The sequence below is a fragment of the Seriola lalandi genome, unplaced genomic scaffold (assembly GCF_002814215.2).
Source record: "Seriola lalandi dorsalis isolate HSWRI2012SDOR001 ecotype SW California unplaced genomic scaffold, Sedor1 jcf7180002053798, whole genome shotgun sequence".
Classification (NCBI taxonomy): domain Eukaryota; kingdom Metazoa; phylum Chordata; class Actinopteri; order Carangiformes; family Carangidae; genus Seriola; species Seriola lalandi.
This window is the reverse complement of record NW_019524351.1, coordinates 261,606-273,418: the sequence shown is the minus strand read 5'-3', so window position 1 is coordinate 273,418 and position 11,813 is coordinate 261,606. Positions and strand designations below refer to the sequence as shown.

The window sequence follows — 11,813 nt, the reverse complement described above, 5'->3', positions numbered from 1 at the left end:
AATATTCAGCTAGAGTTTAGAAACGACCGAGGAATGAGCACGACAGAAACCTAAACCCCCGGCTCCAAACAAACCGTCAGAACCAGGCTTTTACCGCTCCACTTGTTGCTGTTTGCACTGCACATTTTGCAATATTTCAGACAGGAAGTGGCTGCCTCCTATTTTGGCTAGAAATACTTTGTTCCATTAATTGGTGGAGCACCATTTATGACATTATAACATAAATTTATTATTCTGCCCAGTGTCCCTTTAAGTTATTCTATAGACCATTTATCCTTAAAGGCTCAAATTACATATGACAATCCTGTGGGTAATCCACGTATGTTTTAATTGGAACTACTTTCTACCAAAGAAATAGTCCCAATGAGGGGCAGGGATACTGTTTCTGGAAAGACCTGTTGCTGCTTAACTCTTCAAATACAACAACAATGTTCAAGCACCTCAAAAAAGGGATTCCATTGACTTACATTGTATCGGGGTAGTTGGTAGAAATGTCAGAGGCAGAAAACCTGGACAAACAAAACCAAAGAAATCTGTGTTGCTAGATACCACTTTGGAATTTAGGCGAACTAAACCTTTAACAGCAAAGAATAACTAAGATTGTTATTTTACTTGTTTTCATTGTCAACAAATCCCTTGAAAAGCCTTCTGTATTAGCTGAAGCTCACTTGTTCTTACTGAAGACATAGCTCTTTAAGTACAGGTCACAAATATGTCATTTCATATATGAGCAAGTGTTGTGCCTGACACTATCTGATCTGGCAGCGAAGGCCATTTGTCAGCAAATCATGTCACCCAGAGAAGCAGTGTGGCTCGCTGATGTGCTTCTCTAGCACAAAGGAATAACACAAGATATATCAGGCTCTGATACAGACACAGTACTTGTTAGCTGGTGCAATTCATTGCTGGTTTTTCATAGGATTTGTTTTAAATTTTAAAACATGGCTGTAGCTACTGCAAATCAATGCAACAGAAATAAAGGAATTTAGTCCCAAACCACTTAACAGACTTAACAGGATATATTTAATATCGAAGTCCCCCTTTACTGACATGCTGCTGAACACAGGAGAGACAGTGTTCAGCAGACAGGCAGAATAGGGGAGGTGCTTACTGGCATTAAAGTGAGTATAAAATAAATACTGTCACTACTTCCAGGATAAATCCAGCAAGTGAGGAGGTGGAGGACAGAATAAAAAAACCTCTGACCTCTGGAGTGGGTTCAACAACAACTGAGACAGATGCCGCAGCTTTACTGTAAAACAAGGCCTTACTGGCAGGACCACAACACACACACACACACACACACACACACACACACACACACAGAGCATGCCAAGGCCACACTAAGACCTCGCTTGGAAAACATCTCACTGTCAAATCAGGGCGACCGTCTCACTTGCCCCTTTCTAAAAAGGAAAAAGGCGATGATCACAGCAGTGAGGTGTAAAGTACATGGATGGTTAAAAAAACACAAGAGTGAATCATGAAATAAATAAAAAGTCACTTTTAATGGAAGTTTTTCTTTCACACTCACAATCAAGCTTATAGTCTGATCACAGAGAGATGTTGGACATTCACCCAGAACAAGACACACACACACCAGTCAGTTTTATCAGACAAAAATATATATATATTTAAAATCTTTACAATACGCTTGAATCATGAAACGTACACAGAGGAGTGTGCACACCTACAGTCAAACACTGAATTTTTTTTCCTCCTCAAACAAGTCCTTTTTTGTACCCTGGTGTCAGTGTAAAATTCTTGTTTTAAGCAACAACAACTTTTTTTGATTTTTTTTTTTTACAAATGTGCAAATAAGACAGATTTGGAATCCTTCAGCGCTCAGTGTAAAAGTCCAGGATCCTCAGGAGCAGTGATGGAGCTCTCACTCCACCTCAGTCCTGCCCTCTCTCAAGCTTAAATACAGCTTCTTGCTGCTTTGCCTTTCATTTTCAAGTAAAGTGCTCCTCTAGCAAAAACCACACGGCATGAGATCAGTCTCGTATTTTTTCGCCACTGACATAAACATAAACCCAAAAGTCCAATGGACGAAAAACATGGGAATGTCTTTTAAAGTTAAAAAACAAAAGCCAACGATTGAGAGGCTGTCCTGGGTGGTTGTGGGGAGGTGAGTCATATAGTTCCCAGCAGGAAGTCATACAAACTCCAGCTTGCCGTGGCCGCTGTACATCCCCCAATGCACCAGAGACAGGATCTTGTCATTGCCCAGGTCGGCCTGCCTCATCTTGTCACAGGTCAGACAGCAATTCTCGTGGCCGGTGACCGGCACCATGCACTCCAGGTCCAGCTTGGCCACGTGGCCCTTCTTGGTGTGGTGGCCATGGAAGCTGTAGTGGAGCCGGGACAGCATCTGCTGCCGCTGGTCCTGCAGCCGCTTGTTCTCGCTGCGCAGCATTCGCAGCGCCAGCATGATGAGCAGGACCAGGATGAGGCCGCCGGCGATGGGCACTGCAATCACCGCTGCCCGGAACCACACCTCCTTGGCCGAGGCGAGCTCCTGGACCCGGGTCACCAGGTTCCTGTTGTTGCTGTCCGGCTGGAACCGGCTATCTGTACACACAGAGACACTCATGTGTTCAAATGCATGTTCATGTGTTACACATTATTATACACAGATTTATGTATTGTAGTGACTGATTTAAGTGCAAATGTAATCTTTGACAGAAGGAACTGATACTTGATGAGAAGCTCTCACAGAGCTGCTTCTCCTCTATAGTGATGTCAGTGACCACAGAGAAAGAGGAAATAAGACGGATGAGAGCGAGGAAGTGAGAAAGGGCAGCAGGGCCAAAAACAAATGAGTCACCTTGTCCCGACCCGAGAGCCAGAAATTAATTTGAGCTAATAAACTGTAGTCTGCTCTGGTCAGGGTCACAACAGAAAATCCCCTCAGGAGAGCTCCCCTTCCTCTCTATGCACCCTTTCATAACTCTCCAAGCCAGTATTTCTGCCCAACATGCAGACTTGTCAGGGAATATTCATTCTACAAGGCACATACCTACTCAGTTGGAAAATTACATAGTGCACACATAATAAAAAAAAAAGAATATATCTGATCTCTTTCCAAGTGCTTAAGGTAAACTGGCTGCTCCCTGCCTTCCCAGGCCCAGAGCTGGGCCCCATTAAAAGTCAAATTGAAGTTCTGTAAAGCTGGGAAGTAGAAAAAGAAGTAGGTGGGGGGGCAAGGGTGGCCTGTATGTTCATAAACAGCAACGTGTTTGAAGAACCCTACAGCTCAATATATTGCTTCTGGAAAGAGGAACATGGTGAATATTTGCTGAGGAGGAATCGTAAAATCCCCCAGGGAGTCAAATCATTTTAAAACCAGTTAAAGCGAATTTCATATTTCAGCTTTCAGTGAAAAGCAAACATCTTGACAGCCAGTCATTCAGCCCTGAAACAACTTTCTTCTTTACCTGTTGAATCCCTGGTGTGCGCCAGGTCGTGCAGGCCTCTGTAGTTGCACATGTCCTCGTGGCAGCACTCCAGTGTCGTGCCCACGGCCCCACTGAGGGCATCCGCGGCCCTCGAGCTGCTGCTGCTGCAGATGTCTACAGCATTGGCGATGGGATCCAAACACCCATGAGTGAGGGGTGAGTTTGCGTTGAGTGGGTCCAGGACCTTGGTGAAGCAGGCGTTCAGTTCCGATTTGCACATGTATCCGGTGGCCACGCAGTGCGGGGCGTCACAGTAACACCTTATTTCTCCTGGAAATGCATAGAGGCAAAATAGGCAGGGTTAGGGAAACATGTGCCAAGATTATAGTTGTACTTATAGCTTTAAAACACATTTCTGACAAGTCACATTTCGGCTGATTGTTTGATGTAGCATTGCCTGAACCTGAGCTTAGGAGTTTAGGAATGACTGTCAGGATTGTCCCAAACTGGGCTGAAGAGACCCTCAAAGATCCTTGAAAGGGTTCATCAAGAGGTTAATTTAACTCAGCTCCCTAATCATCATCATTTTGATTATTTTTAGTGCAGTTATACCAGAACATATCCAACAACAATACTACTTTTCTGGTGATGTTTTCCAGATTCAGCCAAGTCAAATTCAGCCTGTAGCCTACAGCGCTTTATTATAAAGGTTCGCGGCCTCTACGCCCTGCAATAAACAGCCAGGTTACTTAAAAGACCTCACGGGAATATTCCACTTTTGCACTAATTCGGCCTCTATGCCGTCATTTAAGTTTTTCATGCAAATGCTCATTTTTGTCTGAATTATAAAACAGGAACCGTGTAGCTTATAATTAGTGGTTTGTTTGCCAAAGTCAATTTCTTTCAACCCAAATGGAAACTGCAAATAGGGAGGGAGGGAGTGAGGGGGGCCGGAGCGCGGCGCAGGAGTCTCCTTTCACCCCAGTTTGCACGCAAAGCTTTACTTGTGGTCAGGACTGCCCGGGGACGGGGGGGTCCACTGGGGTCCCATCTACAGAGCTTCCAGCAACCTTATCATTAGGGCTGTCTGCTTTTACACAGGCCCACTCATTACTTCATCCATGGCCTTTTTTTTTTTTTAAACAAACTTTGCAACAATATAAATCTAAGCCAAGGACCTGCCCAAACAAAACCAAAACATGACTTCAATCCTCTTTTCACAACTTATATTTATGGACTTTTACTGTCTTCTGATGTCATGTTATATATGTTTTATCCTTTCAAAATATGTTGCAGGATTTCTATACTCTTCATTTGTCTGGTGACTGTTTTGCATGAAAACTAGTTAAAATGAAAACAGAATTTCTTTTTTAGAAACAGCTCCACAAACAAGGCAGTTATAGTGAAACAAAAGTTATCCCTTGTGTTTCCATCTCCTGCATAAAAAACTGAGCTAAAACTACCACCTGAAAGTTTCAGAAACATATTCTGCTCCTCTCAGTGGTAGCTGCTCTTTGAATGCACCAACTCTCAGTGCAGGGCCACATTCATCAGATCAGTGTTTTCCCTGTGAATGATTGGAGCAGCAGGGCCCGGGCAGGTCATTTGGAGAATATTTCATTAGAAAGGAGAGGCCCCTTTGTGGGCTGAGGTGGTGTGGAGGGAGGGGGGCAGAGAAACAGGCCAAGCACTGAAGCTTTTTAGCCCCGGCTCAGTATGAATGGCAGCTTCAAAACTGAGTTAAACATGAGTTTAGTGAAGTGAAACACGGCAGCGAAGATGAGACAGGATTTTAGTATTTATGTGTGTTGGGCTATCAATAACAATGATTCATAGAGTTTGGAAGTTTAAGTTGGAGTTTGTGCTGGGAAAAAAAAATCAGCTATAGGGCATAAAAACACTTTTATACAAAGAAGTCAAAAACTGTGGTTGGGATCATGATAGTTGTTTCCATGGCGGTTTAAAAAGTATGTTTGAAGTAAATACAAGTCACTGAATCACTACGTAAATTCAAGAATATTAGCATATAGAATATTACCCCTTTCTTAAAATACGTTTGCATTATTGTGTCAAATTTGTTTTTGTTTTTTTTTTGGAGCTTGGGTCGCCAGTGAGGGCAGCTGAGTGAGGTTTAAGTTCAATCTGGTTTTATCACTTCTAAATATTGTTTAGCCTGATTTGAAGAAGCTAAAACAAACACGTCCTGTCCGCGGACCAAAGTCTATATATACCTTTAGTGAGAAGCACAGCCATGGCACAGAGCTCCAGTTGTAGCCAAATGGAAATGAAACTGGACTGTCGATCCATTTACACCGAATTACTGCGCAGAAGGTCCTCGTATATCCAGTGGCAGCGGCGGAGTCCGCTGGGCGACAAGAGCTGGACGACAAAGAGCTTTACATGGAGCTACGGCGAGAAACGAGGCATTCCTGTGCCGAAACACGACAGCTCAACAATCCAGACTGAAACACACCGTGGCCGAAAATCTCCCCGAGATGTTTCCTCTCCCGCATGGAGACAGAAAAGTTCTTGTTTTTAAAAGCGGTCCGACATTACTGGAAACGCAAAACACCAACGTCTCCTTCTTCAAGCCAAAAGTTTAAAAAAAAGAGAGAAATATACTCCTTTGAAGAGAGTTAAAATGTCAGATAAAGTTGTCACCGCCGGTCCTCCTCTGCCTGTCTATGCTGCCGGTCACGATGAAGCATCAGTTTGTAAATCCTGGACGGAGAAAAGTTAGCAAAAGACGGACGACTCCGCTGGACCAGAGACCGCTCACAGGTTCGGAACAGACGAGGTTTAGCAGAAGAAATAGCTGTGGTCTGTCAGAGCTCCGCCCCCTGTAACCTGATTGGTCAGACCACCGAGAGAGAAGTTTGGCAGAATACGTAACGACGTTGTATCCGGTACTTCCTTTCAAAATAAAGCAATTTTTTGTAACATACGGCACAAAAAAAACCCCACAATGCAATGAAAGTAAAAATAACAACATTTAAAACAGAATAAATGAAATAAAATTAAGTGGACTTTAAACAAATTGTACGTTTCATAAAAAGAAAAAAACATTTAAATAATGTAAAATTAAAAGCGCATTACTTTGTTTTGGTCCCACTATGTATCATTGGAAGTGGAAGTGCAATAAATCCGTCAGTAAAAGCTCTTTATGCATCAATAGAATTTTGGACTTTGAACACAGGTGGAGGAATTACTAATTAATGGCAGGTTAATATTATCTATTAATGATAACATTATTGTTGGTCTACTTGGCCTACATCAACACACACTGTGACGTATTACACCCATGGTTAAGGCTCTCCTTTATCAGCAAATACTATTTTAAGCCGTTTCACTTATTGGCACTATAACACATTAGGTGTCGTCAATTTCTCACTGAAGGGACAAACTTGATGCTTTTATTTTCTAGGCTAAATCAACTATTTTTCCGGTCTCATTCTGTCTGTCAATCTCTGACTTGATGTCTCAGGTCAAGCCAGTCCCTTCATTCATCCTCCTTCATTTCCATAATACCATATTCCATATGTCATTATTGGATACCATTGGTCCGGGAGGCAGTCACTCCACCAGGTCAACAGACTGAGTGTGGATACAAACTTCACTGACTCACTGACAGTGTCGCTTGACTGTATTGTTTCAGACTTTGCACAAATAAATAAGGCTACTACTAGTAATGTAATTTGTAATATTAAATATGTAGACGTTTTATATTCAATATATTCAAATATATTCGCTTGTTTGTGTATCAAATGTGAAATAAGTGCGCGCTGTCAACAAAAAAATACTAACGTATCGCTTTCTGTATGAGTAACTGCATTTAGGGAAAAGGAAATACATTATGTACGTTATAAATGTTAAATCGGCAGCTTTTTAAAGCGAATTAAAATAGTTTCCTGGACGTATTTAGGCTAATTGAAAGGATATTTCACGCAATGATTTAATTGCATGGTGAAATATAGCTCTATGTATGTAGTCATCCCAGGAACCATTATTGCATTTTATATTTTAACAGCTGTGTTAAAGTGAAGTCAGCCAGCAGCAGCTACCTGCAGTGTCATCCTGCTGGCAGCCAGGTTGACGCCGCGCTGAGCCGCTTTCCTCCAGGCTACCAGACTGCTGCTGCTGCCGCAGGGAGGAGCGGACAGCCGCTCACAGAAATTAGCAATCCATGGCGCCACCGAGACGACACAGGAACACACACACACATGCGCGCGCATGCACATACACACACATACAGCGCGCGCCCAGACACAATTGCCATTTAAACGGCAACACAAAACAAGATCTGTATCTGCACCAACTGCTTTCATCAGAATTAAAAGAAAAATTAGAATGCATCACATGTACAGATTTATTTGGTTCATTTATAAGTTTTATTTATTTTACAATTGAAACTGAGAAACATTTGTGAGAGATAAAAAAAAACCTTCACCTGCAGAAAGTGTCGATTAGTGTAGTAATATTATGTCCAGAGACGGGGGGGGGGGGGGGGGGGGGGTGATAAGGCCCGGGATTTCTACGTTCAGAGCTCTATGTTTGTAGAAATGAAGCATCCACAGACGTCAACGGTGTCCAACAGACAACAGGGTGAGACACACAGCTTCAGGGAACATAGAAAAATCCACACGCTGCAATTACCGTAATTATCTGCAGTTACACAGAGGCGCCAGTCCACCACTGGCGTTACATCACTTATCTACACCGAGAATTGCATGACAAGGCTGCAAGTGGCTTCATTCTCATGACCGCTGACTTGCTGTAGACCTCACCAGTTTCTGTGATACTGGGTGTAATTTCGCGGGTACACGCCTGGAAACATCCTGTGCTATAACGTGCAGTTTTCTATGACACGCTGCTATCATTAAGATTTATAAAGCATTTGACATAAGATGTTTGGATTTTGTTTGTTCGGGTAAATATAATGAGAAATGTCCCTTTAATAGAGTGTGCCTTTACCTGTGGCTAAACATCACCATCTGGTGGTAGAAACTGGTAATAAACCCCTTTATAAAAATAAATAAGTATGTATTTCTTTTTCAAAATGTATATAAATCCAGTAATGAACATGAAATTATAGTATTACAGTATTGTTGTCTCATAAAGTTCAGAGGCAAGTTGATAAAGGACTCTGTGCAGCAGAGGTCAAGATATGCAGACTTTTAATCCCTATATGGGTCAAGTTTCAAAACACTGGATCCTTCATATCCCATAATGCAATTTCATACACCTTTTGTTAGACCTTCTGTTCTTGTGTGACATCATGAGGGTTATTTGCTCAGGCTTTAGAAACCAGCTCCAGACCGGCTGGAGGAAACATTATGCAACAGTTTTCACAAGCTGAGTGGTCATGAGAAAGAAGCTGAACTTGATGTATAAAATCAGTGGATTTTTAATTTTAGTTCTTTTTTTTCTGACTCCAGAAGAAGAAATAAGTGATGTCACGACAGGATAACAAGGTGTACCTTCTCCCAGCCGCCAGACTGGGAAGCATGAGACTTACCAGTAAGAAAACAAAACTGTGTGTTTTTCCATGCTGAGAGGATGAACGTCGACAAGCTCTCAGCTCAGGGGGGATTTTGTGTAAGTGGCCTTTTAGGGAGTGATTACACCCCACATGGTGTCTGCTTTCACACATTAAGAGACACTTGTAGGTGTGACCTGGTACAGACAGTAGGGACTTTGCTTAACAAAAGGACCCTAGTGCCGGGGCAACGATGGCCATAGGTGGCTGCAGATAAGGGTGAGGGGGGATGGGGCAGAAGTCAAGTCTAACTCAGATGGTAAATTTAACCCTAAACACAACTCCCAGCTCCAAAACAAGTCTCTGAAGGAGTCCGGACTGAGCAAAATGACCTGATTTTGCACAAATATCCCAAATCTGAATATCTAAACCACAAACTGGCATCACTCCCCATGATGCATGAGGACACACGTGAGGTCAGACAGACTTCCTCTGACACCTCCCGGCTTCCTTTTCTCTCTTTGATGTGAGCCATATCAAGGTCTCTGAAGAATCGGAGAGGAGGCAGACTGTCTCCATCCTCTGTGGTCTACTTTATTCTCCTTCAGATACTGGAGCAAGTATTCTCTGCATCAGAGTGAGGGGTTCGACGAGTCTGTGGGTAGACACACAGGGAAACTGTTCACAGCAGCTTTGATGTTACAGATTGGGTTACGGGCGTTCATGCAGACTTTATCTAGAGTGCTTTGAGACAGGAAACTGATGGCATCCAGCTTTGTTTTTACTTGTAATATATTGAGATTTAATCCAGTAGCTCTCTGTTCTCTTATCCTCATGAAGAGATGACTTTGTAGATAAACTGTGTTTGATCATCAGGTTGATTATCAAGCTCTGCTCCTGTGATGCCTCCTCACACAGTAGAGTCTGACCTGAGAATAACGTCTCTGTATTCTTATTCTGCAAGTGCAGTACAGGGTTTCATGCAGTTTATTTTTTTAACAAGGGAAATAAGGAGGAAAGAAACTGTTTGGTATAAAAAAGTGTTCAATTTATACAATGTCTTGTTCTTCATTACCATAAATAAGCTTTGTCTTGATTGGAAAGTGTGAACTGGTATATACCTGTTCAGAAGTTTAAATGTAGGGATGCACAGAGAAGAATTATGTAGATAATTAAGATTAAATAAACGTGTTAGTTCAGCACATTTTTAACTGGCAAGCATGATATCCTTTTTTCCAGGACACAAATTAACGCTATATGTCTGACTTTTTTTTTCTTAATTTGTCAAAGTAAAACTCCCACAACTAAAAAATAAACGTTACTATAACAAAAAAATAAAATAATAATTACTATATATATTTTAAAAAAACTGTGTATTAACCAATAAATCGACAGACGCAGACGGAGTTGACTGGGTAAGCATGTCAAAATTATACATATTTTTTAGGTAAAATCTCATAGGTGTAGGTATCTTGAGAAAAAGTGTCTTGGGAAAAGCATATTTTCAAAATAAAATGAATACTATGTTCACTTAGCAGCTTTTTGCAACTTCCATACATGACAAGGAGAAAACATAAAGGCGCTACTGCCCCCTGTAGGTCGAAGACAGATGGTACTACCAACCTGGAAAATGACCCTGATATACCTACTGCAGCTTTTGATGCTATATAATTCTGTTTTCCCTTGAAATCTCACATCACACACAAAATGAAAACATCAATGTCCAATTAGATCATAAATACATTTAATCACTGTTGCGATTTTAATTCATTCAGTAGTCACTTCTCAAAGTTCTCAAAACAGACTTAGCAACCGTCATTTAGCATTGAGAGAAGCAGTGCACAATATGCAGAAGTCAGATTTTCAATTGATATTTTTAATTTTATTTCTATTAAATAAATGTCTTGTATTGTTATAAATACAGATATTTTAGGCTGAAGTCTGACTCTGCTGAGGCGTCTGCTCTCACAGTGATGGTGAATTACAAAATTATGATTGTGGTTGTACTTGACTGCATCAGTTTGCTTTTTTCTGCGTCTGCCACAGTTTGTTGCCACGTCTAAATTTAAGTTGAAGTAATTAGAAATTCAGAGTAAAGATTGGATTGATTCTATGATTTATGCTAATATGAAGGGACTGTACTCTGAGGATTAAGCACGTGATTATGTGTTTAAAGATAAAAACATAACAAGTTTGGCTAAATGCATGAAGAGTATTGTACAGTTAAAACCATAAACTAATCCTAAACAGGTGTAAAATAAAGTGATTGTTGTGGTGGGTGTTTTTTTTTTTTACGATTAGATTGGACCTTGACAGCACATTATCTACATTTCTAAAATTTAAAATTCCTAAGACCAAAATGACCAAAATGTCTTTCTGAGGAAGGAGAAAGAAGTTGCTTTACAAACTGAGACTAGAGCGGGACACAGGAGGAAGGTGAACAAGTTATTTTTGATCTGATAACATTAGAGAGGTCAGAGCTCCCAGTCTGCAGGGCGAGACATAAAGCCACCAGCAGGGGGCAGCAGAAAGAGAACATGCCATTTGTTTTGTTTTTGATTATTAAAGCATTGGAAATCACTCAGCTTTGTCATCTATACTGAAACTACAGACTGAACTGCCAGATCTCCCTCACATAAAAAACACTGCTAAATAATATTTGTAAAAGCAAACTCAAAACCTACTTTTTTAGTCTGGCTTTTAAATGAATTTTATTTATTCATCTTTCTATTTATTTATATATTTTAAGCTGTTTTACTGGTATGTCCTTTTATTCTATGATTATTTTGTGGACTGTTCCCCTTTCAATACCCTACTTTTATTTCTAGTTTTATTCTCTTCCAAACATCTCCTCTTTTAGGCATTTTATTATTTTATCTCTATCTTGGCTTCAATTTTATTTTATTTTTAATATCTATATTAATATATAGCTTTCA

General features: G+C 40.9%; 1 protein-coding gene across 1 annotated transcript; it reads right to left on the bottom strand.

The window, feature by feature from the left end:
• Positions 1–1,489: 1,489 nt before the first annotated feature.
• On the bottom strand, positions 1,490–6,195 carry bambia (BMP and activin membrane-bound inhibitor (Xenopus laevis) homolog a). The gene is made up of 3 exons (XM_023401871.2): positions 5,633–6,195; positions 3,441–3,731; positions 1,490–2,574 (listed from the first exon to the last, which is right to left on the bottom strand). The coding sequence occupies exons 1-3, from the start codon at positions 5,706–5,708 to the stop codon at positions 2,159–2,161; spliced, it is 783 nt and encodes a 260-aa protein (XP_023257639.1). The 5' UTR covers positions 5,709–6,195; the 3' UTR covers positions 1,490–2,158.
• Positions 6,196–11,813: the final 5,618 nt, after the last annotated feature.

What these genes read in the sequence shown, in the direction of transcription:
- bambia (XM_023401871.2), bottom strand. Translation starts at nt 5,708, where the DNA reads ATGGATCGACAGTCCAGTTTCATTTCCATTTGGCTACAACTGGAGCTC. An exon ending in GGCTGTGCTTCTCACTAAAG is followed by an intron (nt 3,732 to 5,632) that starts GTATATATAGAC and finishes ATGCATTTCCAG; the next exon opens with GAGAAATAAGGTGTTACTGT. An exon ending in GCACACCAGGGATTCAACAG is followed by an intron (nt 2,575 to 3,440) that starts GTAAAGAAGAAA and finishes CTGTGTGTACAG; the next exon opens with ATAGCCGGTTCCAGCCGGAC.